The sequence below is a fragment of the Cucurbita pepo genome, chromosome 4 (assembly GCF_057944985.1).
Source record: "Cucurbita pepo subsp. pepo isolate OVF chromosome 4, ASM5794498v1, whole genome shotgun sequence".
Classification (NCBI taxonomy): domain Eukaryota; kingdom Viridiplantae; phylum Streptophyta; class Magnoliopsida; order Cucurbitales; family Cucurbitaceae; genus Cucurbita; species Cucurbita pepo.
In genome coordinates, this window is record NC_141801.1 from 8,175,300 (window position 1) to 8,199,225 (window position 23,926).

The window sequence follows — 23,926 nt, forward strand, 5'->3', positions numbered from 1 at the left end:
AAGATGTTTCCACACCCTTAATTTAAAAAATCGATATCAAGTTTTTTCTCTCCATTAAGATGTACCAAAGCAAATATAGCCTTTATTAAAAGGAAGTGGGAAGGTAGCAATTCATTAGAAGCATGAGAGAGTGAAGTTACAAAAAGTCCCCACACCAATAATTTATTTCTCTATTGTCTCCTAAATTTTCAACATCCATTCATAGCACTTCATACCAAGTGTTTGTTTGTTTCCCAAACATACTAATGTATGATATCGATAGCATTCAATGTTATTCCATTCATATATTAACGTATTAAAGAAATTTTAAAAGAGTTTTTCAAATCATTCCAATTCACGTTGAATTACATGGATTGAAATTTCATATACACATATAAGAGGTGGATTGAAATTTCATATACACATATATGAGGTATATTTTATGTGTAGTCATAAAGTAGTGTGACGGTTGAAAATGCTCAAATCTTTCCTGATTTGAATTTGAAAGTTCAAGTGAGCTATAGAGCTAAAAATGCCAAAAATCTTTCCTGATTTGAATTTGAACAAGTTCAAATGAGCTATAGAGCTTACACTGAGATCATTCCAAGTTGTGGGGTCACCCCGAAACATTTTAATCTGACAAAATAATGTGTAAGAGAGATTCTACACAGATCCGAGATCGTTCAAGTTGTGGGTCACACTCAACATTTTAATCTGACAAGATAATTGTGTGAGAGAAGCCTACAAATTTTTTTCTTAGTTATTAATTTCGTTCGACTAGTGTTTGATATGTCTTAAATTCATATGTATTATGATAAATTCTTTGCTTTAGTATTTAAGTATATAATTCATTGCTTTAGTATTTAAATATTTAGTTCATTTTTTTTCCCAATACTAAATCAAAGTAATCGATAAACTTTTCAATAAACTCATTCCCTTCAAATTAATCTCCAAAAATATAATAAGATTTATGACCATAAAAAATGTGACTATGTAGAACATACGTAAATTCTCGTAATATTCTTCATAGTCTATATCAAATTTGCACACAACGGCAGGAAACTGGCATTGGAAAATGGTGCAAGAAATGACCAAAAAATACAGCCAAATGAAATGACAAATAAGTCTTATGAAGAATGCATATTTTTAAATGGATTCAAAAATAATTGCTATTATATATAATTGTAGTTTCAAAATATCAAAGAAACAGAGAGAGACAGAAATTTATTTACATCATCAGAATTCACGCATTTCTTCTTCTTTTTCATTCAAATTAGACTTTACAGTAGCGGTTTTGATCTCCAGATTCTGTATCACTGTTCATCCCTCTAATTTCTTCCTTCAAATTTAATCAAACTCTAAAAACTAAGCAGCCAGAAAATTTGGCGTACGCCGGAGATCAAAATTTCCCAATCTTTTCTGCTCAGTCTAACTAATCGCAAAAATCAGGAGCGAAACCTAACTCAATCACAAGAATTGAAACCTTCAGTTTTCTCAAAGATTCAATTAATTTCACAGATTCGAAATCGAAATCGAAAACACAAATACCGACCGATTGAGAAACAGTACCTTGATTTTTAGAGTACCTTAATTTAAAGCCCTAAGTGTGTTCTTCCCGCTGAGTGGCGAGCTCGGCAAGATCGGCCGCGAGAAAATTACAACGTTCATTTGTGGAGTAACGCGGTTATGATAAAAATGAGGAGGATTATGATGATGATGATGATGATGATGATGATGATGATGATGATTACATTGATATCCAACATCGCACCAATCTCCGATCGAATTCATCTTCTCTTTCGCGTTGAAGCCTTCGCCGATATCCTCACCAAGATGCAAATCCTCCTCTCTGATTCTCCGAATCTGGTAATGAACATATGCCAATTTCTTCCTCCAGTCCGCAACCTTCGTTACTGATCTCGGCGATTCTGTTTCCTCCGACGATCCTATACTTTCCTGATCCGTTTCCACTTCCTTGTCCGCCTTCGCTGAGTGAAAATCACAAGGATTACAAGTCATCCTCGTCGATTCCACCGCCAGAAACTCGCCGGAGATAAGTGGTTCTTGATTCTCTTTCAACTGCTTCGTCATTACGACGCCGATTTTAGGTTTCTTTTGGATCCGCAATTCGCTACCCTGTTTTTTTCTCTTCTAACTGATGCAAAGAACAGAGGCTGAGCCCTTGTATTTATACCCCCGAGATTAAACGGTGCGGTTCGAGATGGTTACGTGGCTGAGGCAAATGCAAACGGGGGTTATTTGGAATGGTCAAAAAACCGTTTTCCTTTATCTAAGCCACAAGGAAAAAGAGATTTCGTTCGCTGTCCGCCACGTCACTACTGAATTTCCACTTCATTTATGCCACATCATGGGGTAATCACCAATGGTAAATTTTTGACTCACGTGGCAGAAGGGGATTGGTCATGTAGATTCTGGTGGTTTCGATAAATTTGTTGTGTTTTTTTAGGGTGGAGTCGTGGCGGGAGGGGAGTGGACGTGGAATAGTGGGGCCCAGACGGTGAGTCATGAGGTGAGTGACGTTAGTAAGGCGTTGGGAGACAGGTGGCACTTTAGAGTTGGAATTTGCATTTGGGACGGCGGGTGATGGACGGAGCATCACAGCCATTGACGATCTGACGTGTCCTCCATAATTCTAACAACTAAAATGGGTGGAAAATAAAAATATCTGAAATTGAGATTTTTTTTAATTTTTTTAATGACAGGTGGACTGGAGAGAGCCAAACCGACGTCGTGTATCATTCATTTACATAATATCTAAGTATAATAATAAGTATGGGAGTGATATATTTCATTTTAGGTATATTGCTAATATAGCTTATATATTTAATATAAAGTATTTCGCTACATAGCAAAACTTACTACTTTAAGTGTGATGTCCCACGTTGATTGGGGAAGAGAACAAAACACCATTTACAAGAGTGTAGAAACCTTCCCAAACGCGTTTTAAAGCTTTGAGGGGAAACCCGAAAGGGAAAACCCAAAGAAGACAATATTTGCTAGCAGTGAATCTGGGGCATTACAAATGGTATCAGAGCCAGGCATCGGATGATTGCCAGCCTTTTCGCTGGTCTCCGAACGGGGGTAGACACGAATTTCAAAATCGTTAGGATTTATCTTCTAAAACCTCTTAATGGTTAGTATGAAAAGTTTGAAGTGATCCGTGTAAACTTGAACAATATGTGGTTGATATAAGGAGAGATCATGTTCAAATACTAAGTTAAATGATTTATAATATATGGATAAGGTTGAGTGTTTTATTCTTGATATAACCATTTTGTCATCGTTATAAATAATTTAATCTAAATCGTTCATGTGAAGATATATGAGTGAGAATATCATATGTTATTAGTTTCCATAAGGCTATCAAAAAAATATTTAATCTCTATTTATAAATCCGTTAATTGAAAAAATTAATATTTCATAGGATAATTACATGCGACTTGATCTTAATCTTGAGTAAGCTATGAACCCTCCAGTGAGGGCGGTGTTCTTTCATTTATATTGCTCAATATGATTTTTATAGCCAATTCAATATACTTTCAATGTTAACGAATAAACTTAATTCATCGTTAATGATATGGCTGCACATCGACAGATTTTGAAAATATCAAGTCTAATTTAAAAGGTTCATCGGATATATCTGGCCATTAGATTCACTTGGATTATTCATGTATCACCATAACGATAGTACGTAGATTCGTTATTTAATATTTTGGACATATATGGTAGATGTTCTGAAACGCCCTTCTCTACAATTTTTTTTTTTTTTTTTTTTAAAACTTAGCTCCAACATTTGGAGGAACAAAAATGCTATCTGATCCTTCACTGAGAAGAGAAAAACTCGAAGATTGATCAGCTCGTCAACCACCCTATGAGGTTTCATTCACAAGCATACTATGCAGAACTTCTTGATGTTCGTGTAGATCTTGACCTATACATCTATTTGGGGTTATGTTGAGTTAATTTTTTAGAACTGAATTGGTTTGGTTCAAGTTTCTAGTTGACTAAACAAATTTTCGAGTTGACCCAAAAAAATTTATATTTATGGTGTGTCCGTTCATGTCTTTTTATATTATTTTATTTAGTTTATTTTTATGTTTGAGGATTTGGTTAGGTTGGGTTGTCAAACAATTTCAAGTTACTTGTGTTACAAACTCAAACCGCTCGAAATTTTAGGTTAATCCAAAAAATTCTCTCAACCCAACGCGTGTATATCTCTAGCTATTTTAAAGTTTGTTATGTCATCTTCTCAAGTTCTTCAAATATGGATGTCACCAATGGTCTAATTTATATTGGATCCAATTATGGATGTGTCGCCTTCTCAATTTCATTCAACTTTCTAAAAAGAACGAGTCATAAATTGACAAAAAAAGTAAGAAATTAAATTTAACGATGAGAAATAAAGGTGGCTCTCCAACAACACGTCAAAGTTTGGTCGATTGTCGAGACCCCACCTGAGATCATACAATTCTATCTTGTAGAAATAGTGGAATCATGTCAAAGGGGTTATGAATCACAATCAAGTGTTATCGTTTAATTAATGGGCGTGATAGCCTTCAACAAATAACATGAAGAAGACGACTAATGATTAAGATAAGACTAGGTAGGTGAGATAGCTAGAATTGTGGATCATAAAATCATGCGTATTAATCAAACAATCGATATCAAGTTCCAAAGTTCGAGCACCGATTCACCCAACATAGAATTGATCGAGCAAAACATGTTTAACTATAGAGTTACTATGATTTAATCACCGAAAGGTGCACCTTATTGATATAGGTAGTAACTTTTAATTCTTGTAAGTCTCTCATAGTCAGCCTATCCTTAAGATAGCTCTCATTCGGATGTGGTTTTAGTGGGAGAGGTACCACTTAGATACCTTTTGTAACGACCCATCCCTAAGATTCAGAATACAAATTTGACCTATGATTACCCTAATATTCTCCTACGAGATAGTCACATTTCTTACTCCTCTCTTCTAAGAATAAAAACTATCCCCACAGACCAACACAAATCTAAGGAAAATACCCAAGAGATCACCCAATATAGAATTACTCAAAGCAAAGCAGACTTGACGAGTTCTTATGATTGAACCATCGAAAAAGAAGGTGCACATTGTCGGTATATATAATAGCTTTCAATTCTTTCAAGTATTTCTCAGTCATCCTATTCTTAAGATCGTTCTCATATAGACAGATCGTGTTTGGACACTCCAATTGAGATGACCTTAGCTAGAACAATAGACCTAAATGATGATATAATTATAGAGTTTTTGAATTTTTATGTCCTCAATCCACCTATAATGAATCTCGTAACGGGAGAGTGTTGAAGATATTTAGCATTGAACTATAATTTAACATATATATCATATTTGACTGTTTATTATACGCAAATATCTTGTATAATTGAAGATATTTAGCCTTTTATTATAATTTACCAAAAGTATCATATTTGTCTATTATCTCGATCCACCTATAATGGATCATTGTACTTGGGGAGGACGTGTCTTTTACACTTATAAGCAAATCAAAGAACATAAGAACATTGAGATTAGGCAAGAAGAAATTATTATTATCAAGAAAAATGATTGACGTATTTCATACGGAAGTAAGGTAACAAATCATTCATGTAATTATATCCCGTCATTGCCTATCAATGTCTTGAGTTGACTCATTTCTTCACCGCCCAACAAATTCGAAATATAATAAGTATTGCATGCATATCTTGAGAAAGACACTCATGATTTTCTTATTTTTGGAACTCTACTTCTGACCGGCTTTTAGGAGTGTTCATATGATTCCATAACCCGACCAACTCGAACTACCCAACCCAAACCATAAAGGTGAGTTGGGTTGAATTGTTGGAAAATCGAAAAATCGGTTCGGTTTGTAGGTTGACATTTTTTGGTCGGAAACCAAAAAATAGGATTACGATTCAATCCAATCCTACCTTAGTTCTTAAAATATTAAGAATATTTTTAACGTTTATAATCAATGTTAGTGATACATTGTGACTTTTATAGGTTCGATATTTAAATTTTATGAAATTTTAGTTATTAATTTAACGGATTATCACCCTTATACTTCAAACAATAGATTAATTCTAGCTTCAAACATGCTTGACAAATATGTTTAAAAGTTCCTAATACAAAAATTATATTTTGCTCATACATGATGAAAGTTGAATCTTGATTTTTTTCAAAAAAAGTTGACGGATCTGATCCATCTACCCCCAAAATTGGCCAGGCTGCGCCCAACTCCGACCCTCCCGAAAACCCATCTCAAGTTAATTCGGAAGAACAAGAGAGCAACGTCGAGAAGAAAAGGATAATTTCATTTGAAAGTAAGCAATTTGTTATTCTAATCATTTTTTTTTTTCTTTCGAATTATTGCTTTGAAAGGTTTTCCTTCTTAAATCCTCCAGATAAAGGTTTCCGTGTTCTTTCCCTTGTCCAATTTCTCATTTCTGTCTGTAATCCATTTGTGTTCTCTCAAATCTTCTTCTGTCATCCTCTGATACTTGCTCAATCGCCGGGAATTGATCTGTTTGTCTTTTCAAAAACCTAGGGTTTCGTCGAAGGGTTCGAGCATCCAATCAAGATTAAGAGGTTTCTGGGATCCGATCTTTGGAAGTCATGAGTGCGCAGAAGAAGAGGAATTTCCAGATAGAGGCTTTTAAACATCGGGTCGTGGTGGATCCAAAATATGCTGAGAAGACGTGGAAGATTTTGGAACATGCAATTCACGAAATTTACAATCATAATGCCAGCGGGCTTAGCTTCGAGGAGCTTTACAGGTTGCTTCTGCTTCTTTTCATCTCACTGGTATACTACGCCATGTTATTTCGTTCTCTCGTTGCCGCAACTTTTGTGGGTAACTAGAGATTGCAACTTGCGTCATGAGTTTTGTATTGAAGCAGCGATTCTCAGATTACTTCTCTGTTGTGCCTATGTGTTTCTGAGAGTGGTTAGTGCTATTGCATCTTTGAGCCCTCGCTTAAAACGAGGAAAAGTTTCGGTGTACAGGGCATGATAATTATTTGCAGTTCATCCTCATGTATGTGTCCGAGATGATCATCAATGGATCTGCTTATCAGGAGGATATTATCAAACTTAATGACATTAAAAGAATTTGGGGAAGTTGAATATCTGGGTTCATAGGCCTCATGGAAAGTTCTTGGAGTATTTGTTGAATCAAATGGCATAACAAGCCATTTATATAATCCTTCATTCATCTAGAATGTCATCGTATTATATACTCTTTTTCTTGGAGAAAGATGTCTCTAATCCTTCTTTTCTCTAGATGGGCAATTCATAAAATAATATTATAGTTCTTTCATCTAGAATTTCATCTTTCTCATCCCTTCCGATTGATGATTCCCATTGCGTTGGGTAATCTTAGAAAAATTATTGCAACCTTGCAGTTGATCAAGTGAATTTGGTATTTGACACTCATTTTGTTCAATGCCCTATTTCCTATACTCAATACATATCCATGTATCCTGGCATATTTTGTGTTTCTGTGGTGCAGTTGCAATGGATTAAGATTAGATTAGATATGACCTTTTTCTATTACTTCTTGAACTTACTGATCAAGGTTGATATCCGCGTGGATTTATGTGATACTGAGATACAGGTAGGTTTTGTAAGGTTGATCCAAGTATAAGAGACGTGTGATTTTGATTATTATGTGTCGGGGATAGCTGAAAGCCCCATTAGACCGACAAATAAGCAGCAGTCTTTCAAGCCGTCTGCACTTCAAACTTGATTTGAAGCTTCTCCTTTAACTGCATCATTAAATAAAAAACATGATCAACCAATAAGTCCTTTTCTAGTACTTCAAGTTGTTCTCCACACTGGATTATCAGCCCTCCTTTAACTAGTATATCCCAGAAAAGAACTTATCATGATCATCTAGGAACCTTCTCTAGTTCAACTAGGAATAGACGGGATGGTTTCTATGATCTTTAGCTTTAGGAATTTGCAGAAGAACACTTTTTCCCCACATCATGAGAACTCCACCCTTGTTTCTTCCTTTATGATTGCCTTGGTCAAATCATATTGCTAAGGTCAGAAATCATGACGAGAAGTAGTGCACAATTAAGTAATTGAGGCTTCACATTCTGATTGTATCAGATATTTTTTGGTATGGGTGTGTAATTTATTTGAGATGAAAAGTTTGAACAAACTTTGAAACGAAGTTTTTACTTCTCTCTCTCTATCAAGTATCAATAAAAATGCCATGTACTTTCCCTTTTGTAGGTTGTCTTGATCTTGTACAAATGCTAGTGCTTGGTAGATGATGGGCCTCAATTTTAGGGTTTAGTTGTAAGCAACAGACATTGAATGACATAAGTTAACTCATCATCGTTGTCAACCTCAATATAGTCATATTCTCCCTCCTCTATGCTACTATTATGAGTCAGTCTTGTGAGCATTTATTCAGTGCCTTTTTGACTAGCATAGATGAGTGAGATTGAACAACTCATTGGTAACACTTTCTGATGTGGGGCGAAGAATTGGAATTATCTATAGCTTGTTCCTTGTTAATGGAGAGGTAAATAACACATCTTGCATTTGGCAAGTTTGTTTCATTATTTACCCTTAGCGTGCTTGCGCAAATTTTTGTGTATCTAGAAATTTATCATAGTTTTATGCATGGTTACATTCCTCCACATAGAGTCAGTTCTCAAAAGATTGCTCATGGAGAAAAGTCAACTAAACAGGTGATGCTAGACCAAGCTCTTTCTTCCTTCTCTTCCTTCTCTTCTCTGATCCCAACAAATCATTACTCAAATGTTGCTCTGGTGATATTCATAATGGACTGATAAGACTTTGGTACCTTTGCAATCATAAAATTCTTCTTCCTAATTGAACAATGAGATTTTGGATTGGGTAACCTTTCCAGCCACTCTTTGTCAAACATTCACAAGTTGTTCTTCTTGTTGAAGATTCAAACTTCCGAAGTTTTTTAGTCATTGTATCTAGTGTTTTATAATTATTGTGAGATTCCACATCGGTTGGAGAGGGGAACGAAACATTATTTATAAGGGTATGGAAACCTCTCCCTAGCAGATGCGTTTTAAAAACCTTGAGGGGAAGCCTGAAAGGGAAAGCTCAAAGAGGACAATATCTTCTAATGGTGGGCTTGAGCTGTTACAAATGGTATCAAAGGTAGACACTGGGTGGTATGCCAGCGAGGACGCTGAGCCCCGAAGGGGGTGGATACCCGGCGGTGTGCCGGCAAGGACGCAGGGTCTTGAAGGGGGTGGATTGTGAGATCCCACATCGTTGGAGAGAGTTACGAGTGCCAACGAGGACACTGGGCCCGAAGAGGGGTGGATTGTGAGATCCCATATCGGTTAGAGAGGGGAACGAAGCATTCTTTATAAGGGTATGGAAACCTCTCTCTAGCAAACACGTTTTAAAAACCTTGTGGGGAATCCCGAAAGGAAAATCTCAAAAAGGACAATATCTGCTAGTGGTGCGCTTGGGCTGCTGCCGTGGTCCTATTAATAACGAGATACTTCTGTCTTGAAATCGAAGTTAGTGACTAAGTTTGACAATTCTCCCACCTAAGCATTCTTGTGGTGTTTCAATGCAGTTTCTCTCCAATCACCTTCAGCTTTAACTACATTATCCTTTTAGTGTTGCCATGTTCCAGCCATGGTTGATGGAGCTCCGATACCAAGTATATGCAACTCAATTTTTTATTACTGCTGATCTATTATTTCCTTTGGATTAAAAAGACTGATACCATTGTTTGAACTTAATAGGCATCAAGCTAGGGTTGTAGTAGTTAATATGATGTTTAATCTGGCTATAGGCTATCTTATCAAGAACAAAAAATCTGGCTACTGACTACAATAGGTAGCTAGTAACCATGCTGTCGTAAGTTTTTCCTACTTCACGGTTCATCTTGAATTTCTACACATTTTAGCTGACTACAATTTGTAGCTAGCATAATTATGCTTTGGATCTTTCCTTTCCTTTTTAGAGAAAGTGTATGGCTGCAGGCTACAACATTTCTATTCTGTCAAGTTCCCTATTTCTAAGCTTGTTAGGTGATTGTGATTATGTTTTTTGCGGACATTGTTTGCAAGTACTTAATCTCTGCATACATGTTTTTTTTTTTTTGGTTCAATTTAGTATCAAATTGTAGCAGCAATCATATTAATGTGGTTCCTTCCTAGAGTTTGCTTTCAATTATTATTATTATTTTTTTCTTTATGTTTTATAATCTTGGAAGGATGAATTGCATTAGGGTTAATCTCTTTCGTCGGTACAAGTACCATCAAGTGTTGCAACTCTTTTCGAAAGAAAAGTTCAAAAACTTTCATTGGGCTAAAATCGGTACAGAAGGATCACAAGTTGGAAATTTCTGTTTATAGAAGCAAAGAGGTTGGTGGTCTCTGTCTTGAAAACTTGAAAAAAAGGAACATTGCTTTTGTAACCAAGTGGAATTGGATTTTTTCTTAGAGAAAACTTGCTATGGAGATTCCTAGTGGATGGAGCTCACAAGGAAAACATCAGTAAAAGAATCCCATTCCATGGAATTTCATAAACAAAATGCAGATAGCCCGTGGAAAAATATCTTGATTCCAAGGTCGGAGATAGGAGCAAAGTGCTATTTGGGTAACACAAAATGGCTATGGGGAATATCCTCGTAAGGAGGAGAGATTCTTGACAATCTACCTGGTGAAGACATGAAATTGTGTAAGATTAGAAACTGCAGGAAGGAAGAGAACAAATGTGTGATGCCTGAATTCTAGAAGAGTCTTGAACGACAGAGAACTGACGACTGGTTGTAACTTTATTCTAGAAATTCCATCTTTGCTCACAAGAAGATTCATTAATCTTGAAAGGAGATCCGTTGAGAATTTTTGCCACAAAATCAATTTTCCATATTATCACACAGAAACAAATTCCCAGCCAAATCTCCTATGGTTGCTGTTTGAAGCAATCAAAAGTTTAAATCTCCTAAAGAATTTAAAACTCTTTTGTTTGGAATTTGGCTCTTGGAGGCGGTAAAAGAAATTTCCGTGTGTACCTCCACCCTAGCATATGCAGCCTCTTTGAAAAAGAAGAGGAAAATGGTTACCATTTCTATTTTGACTTTGATTATAATCAGAAGGTAAGGGGCTGGATTTAAACTGATTTCAACCTTTCTTGGTGTTCGGTCGATGAAATAGTTTACTTCATCTTCGTGGCAGCCTCTTTTCAAGTGTGAAAGCTCTTGCTATTTGGGTGATAGGAGCAAAGGATATCCTTGCTGACATGATGAGAGAAATTTTTAGAATCTTTTTTATAAGAAAAATTGAGAGGAAACATGTGAGTTACCTTACTTGAACACCTCAACATGGTTCACTCTTTCCATTCTTTATTAATTTTAATTCTTTTGTTATTAACATTAAATGAATAGGTTTTTCCTTTGTTTTCCTTTTGTACTTTTTATTTTTTCAATGAAAAGAAGGTGGAGCCCTGCTGCTCTAATCACCCCTGTTGCTCTAACACCCTCTGTATGCATGTAGGATATAAGCGCACAGGGTCCAAATGTATACTTGTTTTTTTATAATTATAATCACATCTATAGATTATTTTGTCAGATCCCTTTCGAAATTCTCATACAAAGTTTGACCAATCAAATCTTTTTTATTTTCTGCCCAAGGTGATATTGAGTATTGCATAACCATATTCGAACTGAAGCTAGGAGGATGGACTTCTCTGTGTGCGTAGTTGAAATTAACTCATTTTTTTGTTCAACTTGTGCTTTGTGCAAATTAAAAAGCCAAGTGAGAATGATTCGAGTGTTAACAATACAGTACTCGAAGATGTTTCTGTCTCTTTTTATATTTTCAGTGAACATTGGATGATAATTTCACTTCTGTCAGATATCCGAAAAAATTATTTTTAGAATTATCATTTGACATAATGCATCGGCTTCTAATATTTTTGCTCAAATCAACTTGTTGAAGCTGCATATCAGCTAGTTTATCATATATTTTCAACTTTTTTTTTTCTTTGATTTTAAATTATTTTTCTGCTCTAGTATAATTGGAACCATGTTGCTTTTATTACTTTCAATCCTTCTCGTGGGTGTGCATTCATGTAAAAAGATTTTATCTCCTGATGATTCAGCATCTTATGCATTTAGGAACGCATACAATATGGTGCTGCACAAATTTGGGGAAAAACTTTACTCTGGACTTGTGACCACAATGACATTTCATCTGAAAGAAATATCCAAAGCAATTGAAGCCGCTCAAGGAGAACTTTTCTTGGTAGAATTGAACAGGAAATGGGCAGACCATAACAAAGCTTTGCAAATGATCCGAGACATATTGATGTACATGGATAGAACTTTCATCCCAAGCACTCACAAAACTCCGGTTCATGAGCTTGGTTTGAATCTATGGAGGGATGTTGTCATCCACTCTAGCAAAACCCAGACCAGGCTCCGAGATACTCTTCTTGAACTTGTGCACATGGAAAGAAGTGGTGAAGTTATAAACAGGGGTTTAATGAGGAACATTATAAAAATGCTTATGGATTTAGGCTCTTCTGTATACCAAGAAGACTTCGAAAAACATTTTCTTGATGTCTCTGCAGATTTTTATCGTCTCGAGTCTCAGCAATTTATTGAGTCTTGCGACTGTGGGGATTATTTGAAGAAGGCTGAGAGACGCTTGAATGAAGAGATAGAAAGGGTGTCCCATTACTTAGATGCTAGAAGTGAACCTAAGATAACCAGTGTCGTGGAGAAAGAGATGATAGAAAGTCACATGCAGAGATTAGTCCATATGGAAAACTCAGGATTAGTATTTATGTTTGTTGATGATAAATATGAAGATTTGGGCAGAATGTATAACTTGTTTCGTCGTGTATCGAGTGGACTCTCTATAGTAAGAGATGTTATGACATCATACATCCGTGATACAGGTAAGCAGCTGGTAACAGATCCTGATAGGATAAAAGATCCTGTGGATTATGTGCAGCGACTCCTTGATTTGAAGGATAAATATGATAAGGTTATTAGCATGGCATTCAACAATGACAAGACGTTCCAAAATGCCTTGAATTCCTCATTTGAATATTTTATCAACCTGAATGCTCGCTCCCCAGAATTTATCTCTTTGTTTGTAGATGACAAGCTTCGCAGAGGATTGAGAGGGGTCAGTGAGGAGGATATCGAAATTGTGTTAGACAAGGTTATGATGCTTTTCCGTTATCTTCAAGAAAAAGATGTATTCGAGAAATATTACAAGCAACACTTGGCCAAGAGGCTTCTGTCCGGAAAGACTGTCTCTGACGATGCTGAAAGAAGTTTGATTGTTAAGCTTAAAACAGAGTGTGGGTACCAATTTACCTCAAAGTTGGAGGGTATGTTCACTGATATGAAAACATCTCAGGATACGATGCAGGGTTTCTATGCGAGATTTGGTGCCGAGTTAGGAGAAGGACCCACGCTAGTTGTGCAGGTCCTCACTACAGGTTCATGGCCAACTCAGGCTAGCACAACTTGCAACCTTCCTTCAGAAATTCTTGGGATATGTGAGAAATTCAAAAGCTACTACCTTGGGACGCATACTGGGCGAAGATTATCTTGGCAAACAAATATGGGGTCAGCCGATCTGAAAGCAACCTTCGGTAAGGGTCAAAAGCATGAGTTGAATGTTTCCACGTATCAAATGTGCGTGCTAATGCTGTTCAACAATGCGGATAGCTTGAATTATAGAGACATTGAGCAGGCCACAGAGATTCCGGCTGTAGACTTGAAAAGATGTCTACAGTCATTGGCATGTGTGAAAGGAAGGAATGTTCTTCGGAAGGAGCCAATGAGCAAGGACATTGCTGAAGATGATGCATTTTTCTTCAACGACAAGTTCACGAGCAAGTTGTACAAGGTGAAAATCGGTACTGTGGTTGCACAAAGGGAGTCCGAACCTGAAAACCAGGAGACACGACAGAGGGTAGAGGAGGATCGAAAACCACAGATAGAGGCAGCAATCGTTAGAATAATGAAGGCAAGGCGGGTATTGGATCACAATAACATCGTCACGGAAGTCACAAAGCAGCTGCAGTCAAGGTTCCTTCCAAACCCTGTTGTGATTAAAAAACGAATAGAATCTCTAATCGAGAGGGAGTTTTTGGAGAGGGACAAAGAAGATAGAAAATTGTACCGTTATCTTGCGTGAAGAATGCGCGACGATTGGCGTTAATGTGTCGAAAACTTTATGCTACGGGCTCATATTGTTATAACTTTGATGAGTTGAAATATTTACCATTGAATTGCTGCCTGCAGGGTTGGGTTGGTTAGATAGATGAAACTGTCATCTCTCTATTTCCCAGCTCGCTCTTTCCCTTAACGCTGCTCTTGATCTTATAAATGCCCTACGGCTTCACTGGATGTGGAATCCAAAGTGAAAGGTGGTTTGTGAAGGTTTTAAAGGCGATATGTTCCACAAGGAAGGTCTGGAGTACAAACTTGTACATTGTATTTTCTTGGATTTCTATATGCTATATATATATATATATATATATATATATATTATATATATATGATATGCTTAGGCAAACTTGTTCAATTTATGAATGATTAGAATGCCACTTGGTTTGAACTTTTGGTGCAAACTCTATGATTTGATTTGGCTCCTTGCCTTTTGATGTGGAGAGAAATATGTCAATGGGCTACTTTGTTTAATTTCTTCCTTCCTATTCTCCCCTACTCCCTTTTATTTATGTTATTATACTTTTGTCAAACAAAGATATTATACTTTTCTCAACGTAAGATAATCGCAATCGTAGTAATTATCAAATAGCCTGAGTCTCGTTACATCCAATATGATATCATATGATGATGAGTTTACTATCCGAAAGAAGAAGAAAATATAGTACCTCCAAAAAAATTCAATATACAAGTGAGTAATTGATTAGAAATCAACAGGGAAAAAGAAAGAAGGAAGGTTCTAAATGTATTTTTGTGTGTATGAAATGAATTCTACTCAATTTGTTCCTACACCAAATCAATTGATCTGTTGTTATTCTTGACATTTTTAGTACTCTTCCAACCAATTTCATATCCATTTCACTGAAGAAACTCACTGCTCCTTCTGTTTCTTCATCTTCTTCATTTTTCTTCAACTTCTTTAGGATGCAATGCCCACTCCTCATTTTTTCCTTTACCTTCCTCTCTTTCTGCAGTACCGAAACATCCAAACAAAACCAATCGACATTTAGAGGCTTTAAGTTTAAAAAACGTAGACTTGAATGATCTAACTAAAACAAAAACGAACCTTTTGGAGATCAACTTGGATCTCGGTTAGAAGTTGCATATCTGTAGGGTCCTGAAGTTCAACTTGAAACTTTTTCGGGCGCTTTAGGGTTGCGGTGGGGTTGTGAACTTTATCTGCTCGAATGAATTGCGAGATAACTCTTATTGATTCTTGTAAGATCTCTACAAGCATATCGTTTGTGATTGCTTCATTCTCGTGATCTCTCCATTGTCTTGCTTTCCTCCTATCCCTCGTTTTATCCTCTACGAGAAAAAGAACCAAATTAGCTGATGAATCCATAGAAATAGAAATATACGTAAGAGAATTGAAGATAGATACCTCTGATGACTGGAACTTGAAGAAGATTACGAACAACGCATCGTTGCTTGACATAATTCTCAACTCTCGGGCCCTCGAAAGCTTCATTCTCCAAGAATCTTTCCAAGAGAACTTGAAAGTGTTGGAACTCACCAGCAACTTCATTGTAATGGTGAAGTCCATGAGGCTCAGATTCCCACAAATCCAAAGCCTTTCCATATTGCCATTGAATGAACTCCCAAGAAAGACACATTTGAGCCACATAAACCATCTCCAAATCACAATGAACTTCTCTTATGAAATCCTTCATTGGGTCCACTTGACATTTCTTTTGTCTGTATAGCCTTAGAACAGATGTGATGGATGGGGATGAAGATTTGGTGTTGCTAGAAAATGACTTTAGTGGGTCCTTTGATTGCAAAACCCCTATCATATTTCAAACAAATTTTGTCAAAAATTGACGAAATCATTCGTGTTATGAATTTCGACCAACATTTAATGACTATGCAACCTATGGAAATTGTCACTACACACCGACACCGACACGAGTCATTTCAACATGCTTTGACATCACTGACATGTTTTCAAAGACAATTTCTAGGAAGTCACCAAATATAGAATTGCTCCAAAACTAAGTACACTTAATTATGAAGTTTCTACGATTAAGCTACAACAGAAACGACCATTCTCGTTAGGATGTGTAGTCCTGTTTCATTCGTGTATCTATCTTCTCTTCTCCTCAAACGTCTCAATTACACTCTCTCTAACAACATTAAGAAAAATTTCAAAAAAAACTTTCCACTTCCAACCAAAGTTCCAAAATAAAAATAAAAAATGGGAACTTTTCTCCTTCCTAAGAAACTTCCAACACCAAATTAAAAAAACAAATGAATTTTTTTTGAATGTGAAACCAACCCCTCTTTCTCTCTAATTTGTTCAACCAAACTAAGGTAAAACATACCCATCATTCAAAATCACAAATTTTGTAACCAAAACAGAGGAAATCAAATTCAAAATAAATTTTTAAAGAAAATGAAGAACAGCAAGAACAGCAAGAACTCACCCATTGCATACATCTTCTGGTAATTCAAGATGTCCAATTTCCTCATGCGCTCTCTGTAACTTCTGTAGAAACTATGAAGCTCCTCCATTAAATCTCCACGTTTAAACCTTTCATCAATCTTCCATGGCTTCAGTTCTTCCATTATCTTCGGCGACTCTGATTCTTCAGAAATGGTGGGCAGCCCCGACGCCCTCACTTTCTTCAATTCCATTTTCAACTGTTCTATCAGTTCTTGGTGTTCCCACTCTGTTTCCAATCCATTCAACTCCTCCTCCTCTTCTTCCTCCCCCCACTTCTCCAATTCTTCGTTGGTTTCCTCGTCCGGCTCGTACCCACCCATCTTCAAATTCATAGCATAATCGGACACAAAATCTGTTTCCCTTTCATCTCTCTGTTTCAGTTCACTCTGTTTCTCTGCCATTTGTTCTTCTCTAGAGTTCGTAGAGCTAAGCTCTGCCGTTTCTCCGATGACTTCAGATTCTGGAATTTCCCCGGAAAGTTCATAGCTCACTGTAATCGTTTGAGAATCCAAAGCTTTCCCGGAAAATTCACGAACGGAGAAATCCCCTGTTCTGGGAATCTCGTAATTCGAACAAGAATTCAAAACCTCCACGGTGAAGCTCGGAATTTCAGGTTCTTCCACGAAGTGGCTCGTACTCTTCTCCGGCAAAAACTCATATCTGTTACTCAATGAATCCAATCTCTCACAACCCAAATTTTTCTTATTTGATTTGGTAAATTCTTCATAAGTTTGAAACCTGAAACTGAAGACAAACTCATTCGTTCCCTTTTCATCTGAAACCTCAGGATCTCCACCGCCGCTGGTCTCCTCCTCTGGCGGCTGTAAATCATCACAACCACCACCATCATCAACAAGAACAACATCAGAAATTTCCATATTCCTCCCACCATCAAGAGGCCTATGAAAATCCGAAAACCCCATGATTAAAAAAAGAAAAAAAAACAAGTTTTTCTTTAAGAAAATGAAGAACAGGACACAATCTCAAAGAACCCACCTGAAGAGGAAGCTAAAAAGAGAGAGAAAGAGAGAGGAGAGAGAAAGCAAGAGAGAGAAATGATTGAAAGACGCCATAAGCAGAGAAAACAAAAACAGGGGAAGAAGGAACAGAGAATCAAGAGAAGAAGCAGCCATTAAAAGATCAAATCCATGGATTTCTGAAAAAGGGTCATCGAAACTGTGATATCCAGTTTGAAATTAAGTGGGAAAGAAGAAGAAGAAGGGGACATATCACCAATGGGACCTAAAAGGAAGATAAATTTACAGAAAACAACCGTTGAGCGACTCTTCTGCGAAGGATTTGAACGAATCTTTGGAGTTTTTTAGGAGAAAAATTAGAAGTTTGGGGATTGCTTAAGATGAAGGGATGAAGAAAATTTTTGGTTATGTGGTTTGGTTTCGTTCATCAGTTCTTGAGGGCTTTGTCTTACCTTCCTCTTTCTTCATCGGACATCATAATTTTCAGGAGAGAGAAAGAATGTCTACAAAGTCGGTTTTAGAATACAGAGTACAGTTAGGGTTCATTTATATTTTTGTTGATGTATTAGTATACCCATTGCCTTGCATTTTCGTTTCTTAATTGTGAGGGTGGGAATGAAATATTTTTTTATAAGGGTGTTGAAATCTCTTTCTAGTCATTTTAAAATCGTGAGTTGACCATAATACGTAATAGGCTTAATGAGCCAAAACAAATATGCCAAAGCAAATAATATCTTCCGGTAGTGGGTTTAGACTGTTATAAATGGTATTTGAGCAAGATATTGGACAGTGTGTGCCCCAAATGGGTCAAAATGGGTGAATTGTGAGGTTCGTGTGAGGTCCGTTGGAGGGGACAGTGTGCGCCCCAAATGGGTCAAAATGGGTGAATTGTGAGGTTCGTGTGAGGTCCGTTGGAGGGGACAGTGTGCGCCCCAAATGGGTCAAAATGGGTCAATTGTGAGGTTCGTGTGAGGTCTGTTGGAGGGGACAGTGTGCGCCCCAAATGGGTTCAAATGGGTGAATTGTGAGGTCCGTTGGAGGGGATAGTGTGCGCCCAAATAGGTAGATTGTGAGGTCCCACGTCCTTTGAGGGAGAACTATGGTGTCGAAACCTTTTCTGTTTTAAAACCGCTGATGACTATCAATGGGTTTAAACTGTTACATTAAATATTCAATTTTCGTTAGGATTATAGTTTTATTTCTAGTTATGATCATAAGTTCTAATCGATTGGTAGTACTAATATTCCACTTTTAGAATGAAATTAAAAATAACAAAATTCAAGCGTGGATAAATTTTAACATGGGATGGGATGCAACAACAACATGTAATATTAGTTAGAAACTAATAAGTCTAATTAGTTTTACAAGAGCAATCGTAACAATACAATGTTGTGAATTGCTATAAATATTTGGTTCATGAATACGTTTGGTACATTCTCCACTTCGATTCATGAATCTATCAGATTCATTTGGTTCATCTCCTATAGATGAATCATATTGATTAATGTATGAGTATTAGTGTTTGCTTTGATTCATGTATGAAAATTAGTATTATTATGCTTATATAAAAGTTTGTCAAGCATTGTTTTGAGATATGAAGTCATTATCATTTTGAATTTGCCTAAAGACAATTAGGAGGAACTTTATAAATGAGACGATACACATGGTAAACACTTTAATTATAGTAATTACACCACTCGTAGATGTAGAAGAATTTCTTCTCCGAACCACGTAAATCGTTGTCTCTTTATTCATTTATGTTCGTGGGTGTGTAAGTGCAATCGATCATCATATTTCCACTTCCGTCACAACAAACAAACAAATCAAATATAGTGTGACAATCTTCCGTCTATGATGCAATCTCCAAGTTTATCCCCTCATGACGACGTTCCAAAACGATGAATATACAGAGAGAGTCCACGAGCATCTTGATCTCTTCTATCTCCACCCGACATACATTGACTAATTAAGAAGAATATCATGATTTTTTAAGTAAAGAATACTATCTCCATCGGTACGAGGTTTTTTGAGAAAACCAAAAGCAAAACTACGAGAACTTATGATCAAAATGGAGGTCCATCATTCTTAACAGGATAGAATCCTCAAGCGTCGTCAAAGTGAAGTCAAAGGTAAATTAAGCGTCGAACACAGAGTATACTTTGTTTCAGGGCTCCAAAGAAGAAGTCGAGTCTTGGTTAAGGAGAGGTCCGTATAGTCAAAGGTGGTAATTGAAGAATGGTATTGGGTGTTAGAATTGTCGTACACGTTTTTAAGTTTCAACAAAAGTGGGCTCACCACAATATCAACAAACACGTGTCCAATCACATTCACACGTCATTACTTTATTCCTTTTTTTCTTAAAATTCTTTTAAATTTCAAATTCTAATTTTGCGGACTTTTCTCTTCAAACACTTAAAAATCCATTAATTGAATTCAATTCAACTTTGAATATGACATTTATTTGGAATTTCCATTTTTAAATTTTCAGTTATATTTTTCTAATTTAATCCATTTCTAGCATTATTTTTTTTTTTGTTTATACGTTAATTCCACGTAATGCTTTGACTAATATTTTCTAATTTACCCATTTAATTAAATTGTTGTAGCATTTATTAGCAATAATTTAATAATTTAGTAATATAGAAATTAAATTAAGTTCTTAAATACGAAGACAAATTAATATTAAAAATTTTAAGAGTAAAAGATGAGAATTAAATGTAAATTTATAGTCAATTATGTTGGTTTTAATTTGGTGTTGTAATTGTAAATATGATATTTAATATATAACTGCATGTGCCCACCAAAATAATTATGTAATAAAAGTAGAAATAATTGAGTCATTTATGAAATGAAAATATGTGCTAAGTACAAAATCTAAATAATTTAAATGACGAGAAAACACGTCACTCTAAAATTCAAATAAAATTAAATTTTATAATAAATGAAAATGAAAAACTACATCAAGACAAAAACATAGATTTGTAGGTCGGTTAATACTTACTATTTTTCGAATGATTTTTAGGTAAACAAACGGATGTGATGGAGGGGTGACAAGTAAAGTTGTTAGAACATGCTAAGAGCATTTTTTTTTTAATGTTTTTGACTCAATATTTCCACTTTAATTTATTTTGTGTAAGAAAACTTTTAGTTTACGGAGACTAATGAAATTGTGGACTCGTGATTTTCAAATTTTGTAATGTTGGTTGCGTGTATAAATTCGCGTTGGTGTTAGAGTGATTGGGTATTTTGACGTTACTAGATATTAGGTGAGTCCGACTAAAATAGGTTTGGAATGGTTGGAGTCGCACCAAATATGTTACGATTATTATGATTAACATCAGGAACAGGAGTGATATCTTTTGTGCAACATGACGGAGAAGAGGCATCAAATATCGTCATTTGAGGTTCAATATATAAAATAGTTTGTAGGTAACACTTATATAGACTAACATTATTCATCATCATCAAATTTGTATTGATAATATATGATTATTATTGGAGTAATGGTGTTACAATATAGAAATAACCTATCATTGTCAATGGGCCTAACCTTTTTAGGTCCATTAATAGACCTTGCAGGCCCTTAAACATGGGCCCTCGTGATAAAACTCCAACGAGCCAAGCAAAGATAGTATATGGACCTAATATGTCGTGTAATTTGGATTCGGGTTTGAAATTTGGATTAGACATTTGATAGCTGATAGCTCGTGCATTCTCATATGACATAATCATGTTACATACTTCTTGCTTGTAAGAGTGAGAACTTATCTTCACAAACGAACACGATAAGTATACTTTGTTTTTACTCACATACATTTTAGGAAAATTTTCAAGGATCAACATAGAATTGCTCCAAGCAAAGGACGCTAACAGTGAAATTCCTAAAAAAAAAAATGTACCTTATTGGTATAAGTAGTGACTTTTAAAAAAATGATCTCTCATTCAGATATAGTATCGGTTTATCCATGTACTCTTCTTTTACTCATGTCTTTGATGAGGTGGAAACTCGAATCTCTTTCTTTGTGATATATATGTTCAGATATAGTCTCAGTTCATTCATATATGAATGTTTGTGAATTCAATTGTACGTATTTATAGGACAAAAACTTTTAAAAACAGGGTGAATTGTAAATGAGATATAATTGTTCGTATGGGTTTCCACATGGGCGACACCCAATTTTCTTGCTACTTTAATTTAAAGATATCAATTCTTCCACGACACACATAAACTTACCAAAAACTTACCAAATTAATGATAAAAAAAAAAATTGATATGATTTCTTGAAATAATAATAAAAAAAATGTGATACTTTGAGTAAATAAATAAATTGAGATCTTATCTAAGAAAGTCATTACTAAGAAAGACTTTAAAAAATTAAAAGTCACTACTTATACAACAAGTTTTCATTAACTTGAAAAGAGATTTGTTTTACTGCCAATGTTCATGGTGCTCGGGGGAGCATAAGATTTTGTTGTCTATAGTAATGCTTCGTAGAAATAAGCTAGGTTATGTGTTAATGTAGCAAGGTCATCTCCAATGTTATCTACCTGTTAAGGGTTTAAGAATGTAATTACCTATTCATGATTTGGAATTAACACTTATAGTCTTTGTTTTAAAGACTTAGAGGCATATGGGAGAATTGAAATGTTTAGATACCATAAGAGCTTGAAGTACTTTTTCACGTCAAAAGAACTAAACATGAGATAGCGCAGATGAGTGAAGTACGTTAAGGATCATGATGTATTATCATCTATATTAGGAAAACGTGGTTGTGGATGCCTTGAGTAGGAAAATAGCATCACTCTAATCAACGATAATGTTTGTATACATACAAAATTAGAATGTGCTAAGATAGCCATAGTAATAGGAGAATGGTGGTACATTTGGCTTAGTTATTTCACCTAATATTGAGACAACGTATCATAGATAATTGATGGATCCTCGTTTTGCTGAAGTTTTGCCCTCAAATAGAGTCGAATATGTTCTCTTTAGCCTCCAATATTAGTCACATTTGTTCAAGGTGCTTGTGTGTCTAAAAACTTTGGCTTTGGAATGAATTATTAGCTGAAGCTCACAATTTTCTATTCTATATCCATTAGGGTAGCAAAAAGATGTATCAAATAATACTATTAGTTGTATAATATGATGATGAGTATAATATACAATGTCAATAAATGTTTAGTTTGTCAAATGGTAAAAGATTAGAGCCAGCAACTAGAGTTTTTTTTTTTTTTTTTTTTTTTTTTTTTTTTTTTTGTCATAGAATGGTCAAACAATAGAAATGAGAGGAAGTATTTCATCATCGTAATTTGAGTTATTACCGAAAGGCTCACCAAGTCTATCACATTTCTTTTAGTAAGGCTACTTAATAGAAAAAATGACTTTTGATTATGCGGGTCAAATACGTTCGGAATTCGGGTAAAATGTAGTGTTGCCTTTTATCCTCTCACTAATGGTTAGATTGAATGACTAAATTAGACCTAAGAAGACATGTTACAAGCTTGTGCATTGGATCTTACAAGTAGATGGAATACTCATCTACATACAAGAGGGTTGGTGTAACGACCCGGAAAAGAAAGAAAAAAAAAATATATATAATAAATAAATAAATAAAAGAGGAAAACGAGAAAACGAGAAAACGAGAAAAAAAAAATAAAAAAAACAAAAATTCAGTCGCCGGAAAACCCGCGAGTTTTCTGGCGACCGCCGAGTTTCACGGAACCCACGCGAAACGACGGCCACAGCACGCCCAGCCCTCAGCCCACGACACCCAGCACCATCAGGATACCTGCAAAGAGAGAAAAGACAGAAACTACAGGAGAGAGAGACTTCGGAAAAAAAAATCGGCGAGTGTCCAGTTTCTCCAACGAACCCTCAAACCGACACCAAACGACCTGTTACCACCACGAGAAGGGTCCCTAACGAAAGCACGATAACTCAAGGTGCGTTCTGTGCTTCTTCGTAAACGCCGTCGTCGGTAACCGAGGTCGGAAAATTGGGTTTTTCCTAATCGTTCATAGATCTATGGTTTTAGGAACCTTTAGGCTTCTGGAAGAAGAACGACAAATAAAGAGGAAGAGGAAGAGAGAGGACCGAAATCGGCAACGAAAACGCCGCGGGAAGGAGAGAGAGAAAGCTCGCCGGAAAATCGGCCGAAGTCGGGTAAGGAAGACGAGACCCACGGATCCGGGTCAACCCGAACCCAAAACCCGAGAGGGTCAGCCCATTCTTTCCTCGGCCTCTGCCTTCGGCCTAGCCTAACTACAGCGGCCCAAAC

General features: G+C 36.1%; 3 protein-coding genes across 7 annotated transcripts; 1 reads left to right on the forward strand and 2 right to left on the reverse strand.

The window, feature by feature from the left end:
• Positions 1-1,130: 1,130 nt before the first annotated feature.
• On the reverse strand, positions 1,131-2,157 carry LOC147792987 (uncharacterized). 2 transcript variants are annotated; one of them, XM_087123493.1, is made up of 2 exons: positions 1,566-2,157; positions 1,131-1,437 (listed from the first exon to the last, which is right to left on the reverse strand). In XM_087123493.1, the coding sequence occupies exon 1, from the start codon at positions 2,068-2,070 to the stop codon at positions 1,567-1,569; it is 504 nt and encodes a 167-aa protein (XP_086979619.1). In that variant the 5' UTR covers positions 2,071-2,157; the 3' UTR covers positions 1,131-1,437; position 1,566. The 2 variants fall into 2 exon arrangements, with proteins under 2 accessions (XP_086979619.1, XP_086979620.1); XM_087123494.1 differs by having other exon boundaries at positions 1,549-2,157.
• A 4,023-nt stretch (positions 2,158-6,180) lies between these two features.
• Positions 6,181-14,699, forward strand: LOC111793073 (cullin-3A). 3 transcript variants are annotated; one of them, XM_023674786.2, is made up of 3 exons: positions 6,181-6,342; positions 6,567-6,795; positions 12,153-14,699. In XM_023674786.2, exons 2-3 carry the CDS (start codon positions 6,635-6,637, stop codon positions 14,191-14,193), a joined length of 2,202 nt encoding a protein of 733 aa, XP_023530554.1. In that variant the 5' UTR covers positions 6,181-6,342; positions 6,567-6,634; the 3' UTR covers positions 14,194-14,699. The 3 variants fall into 3 exon arrangements, with proteins under 3 accessions (XP_023530554.1, XP_023530555.1, XP_086979307.1); XM_023674787.2 differs by having other exon boundaries at positions 6,338-6,429; XM_087123181.1 differs by lacking the exon at positions 6,181-6,342 and having other exon boundaries at positions 6,654-6,795; positions 12,137-14,699.
• A 161-nt stretch (positions 14,700-14,860) lies between these two features.
• Positions 14,861-18,138, reverse strand: LOC111792173 (uncharacterized). 2 transcript variants are annotated; one of them, XM_023673507.2, is made up of 5 exons: positions 18,101-18,138; positions 16,652-17,571; positions 15,610-16,014; positions 15,292-15,533; positions 14,861-15,193 (listed from the first exon to the last, which is right to left on the reverse strand). In XM_023673507.2, the coding sequence occupies exons 1-5, from the start codon at positions 18,124-18,126 to the stop codon at positions 14,936-14,938; spliced, it is 1,851 nt and encodes a 616-aa protein (XP_023529275.2). In that variant the 5' UTR covers positions 18,127-18,138; the 3' UTR covers positions 14,861-14,935. The 2 variants fall into 2 exon arrangements, with proteins under 2 accessions (XP_023529275.2, XP_023529274.2); XM_023673506.2 differs by having other exon boundaries at positions 17,668-18,108.
• Between the last annotated feature and the right edge of the window lie 5,788 nt (positions 18,139-23,926).

Excerpts from the sequence above, each read along its gene's own strand:
- LOC147792987 (XM_087123493.1), bottom strand. The coding sequence starts at position 2,070 with ATGACGAAGCAGTTGAAAGAGAATCAAGAACCACTTATCTCCGGCGAG.
- LOC111793073 (XM_023674786.2), top strand. The coding sequence starts at position 6,635 with ATGAGTGCGCAGAAGAAGAGGAATTTCCAGATAGAGGCTTTTAAACAT. Across the intron at positions 6,796-12,152 it reads AGCTTCGAGGAGCTTTACAG|GAACGCATACAATATGGTGC; the intron begins GTTGCTTCTGCT and ends TTATGCATTTAG.
- LOC111792173 (XM_023673506.2), bottom strand. The coding sequence starts at position 17,804 with ATGGCTGCTTCTTCTCTTGATTCTCTGTTCCTTCTTCCCCTGTTTTTG. Across the intron at positions 16,015-16,651 it reads CCAGAAGATGTATGCAATGG|GGGTTTTGCAATCAAAGGAC; the intron begins GTGAGTTCTTGC and ends GAAATATGATAG. Across the intron at positions 15,534-15,609 it reads TCAAGTTCCAGTCATCAGAG|AGGATAAAACGAGGGATAGG; the intron begins GTATCTATCTTC and ends TTTTTCTCGTAG.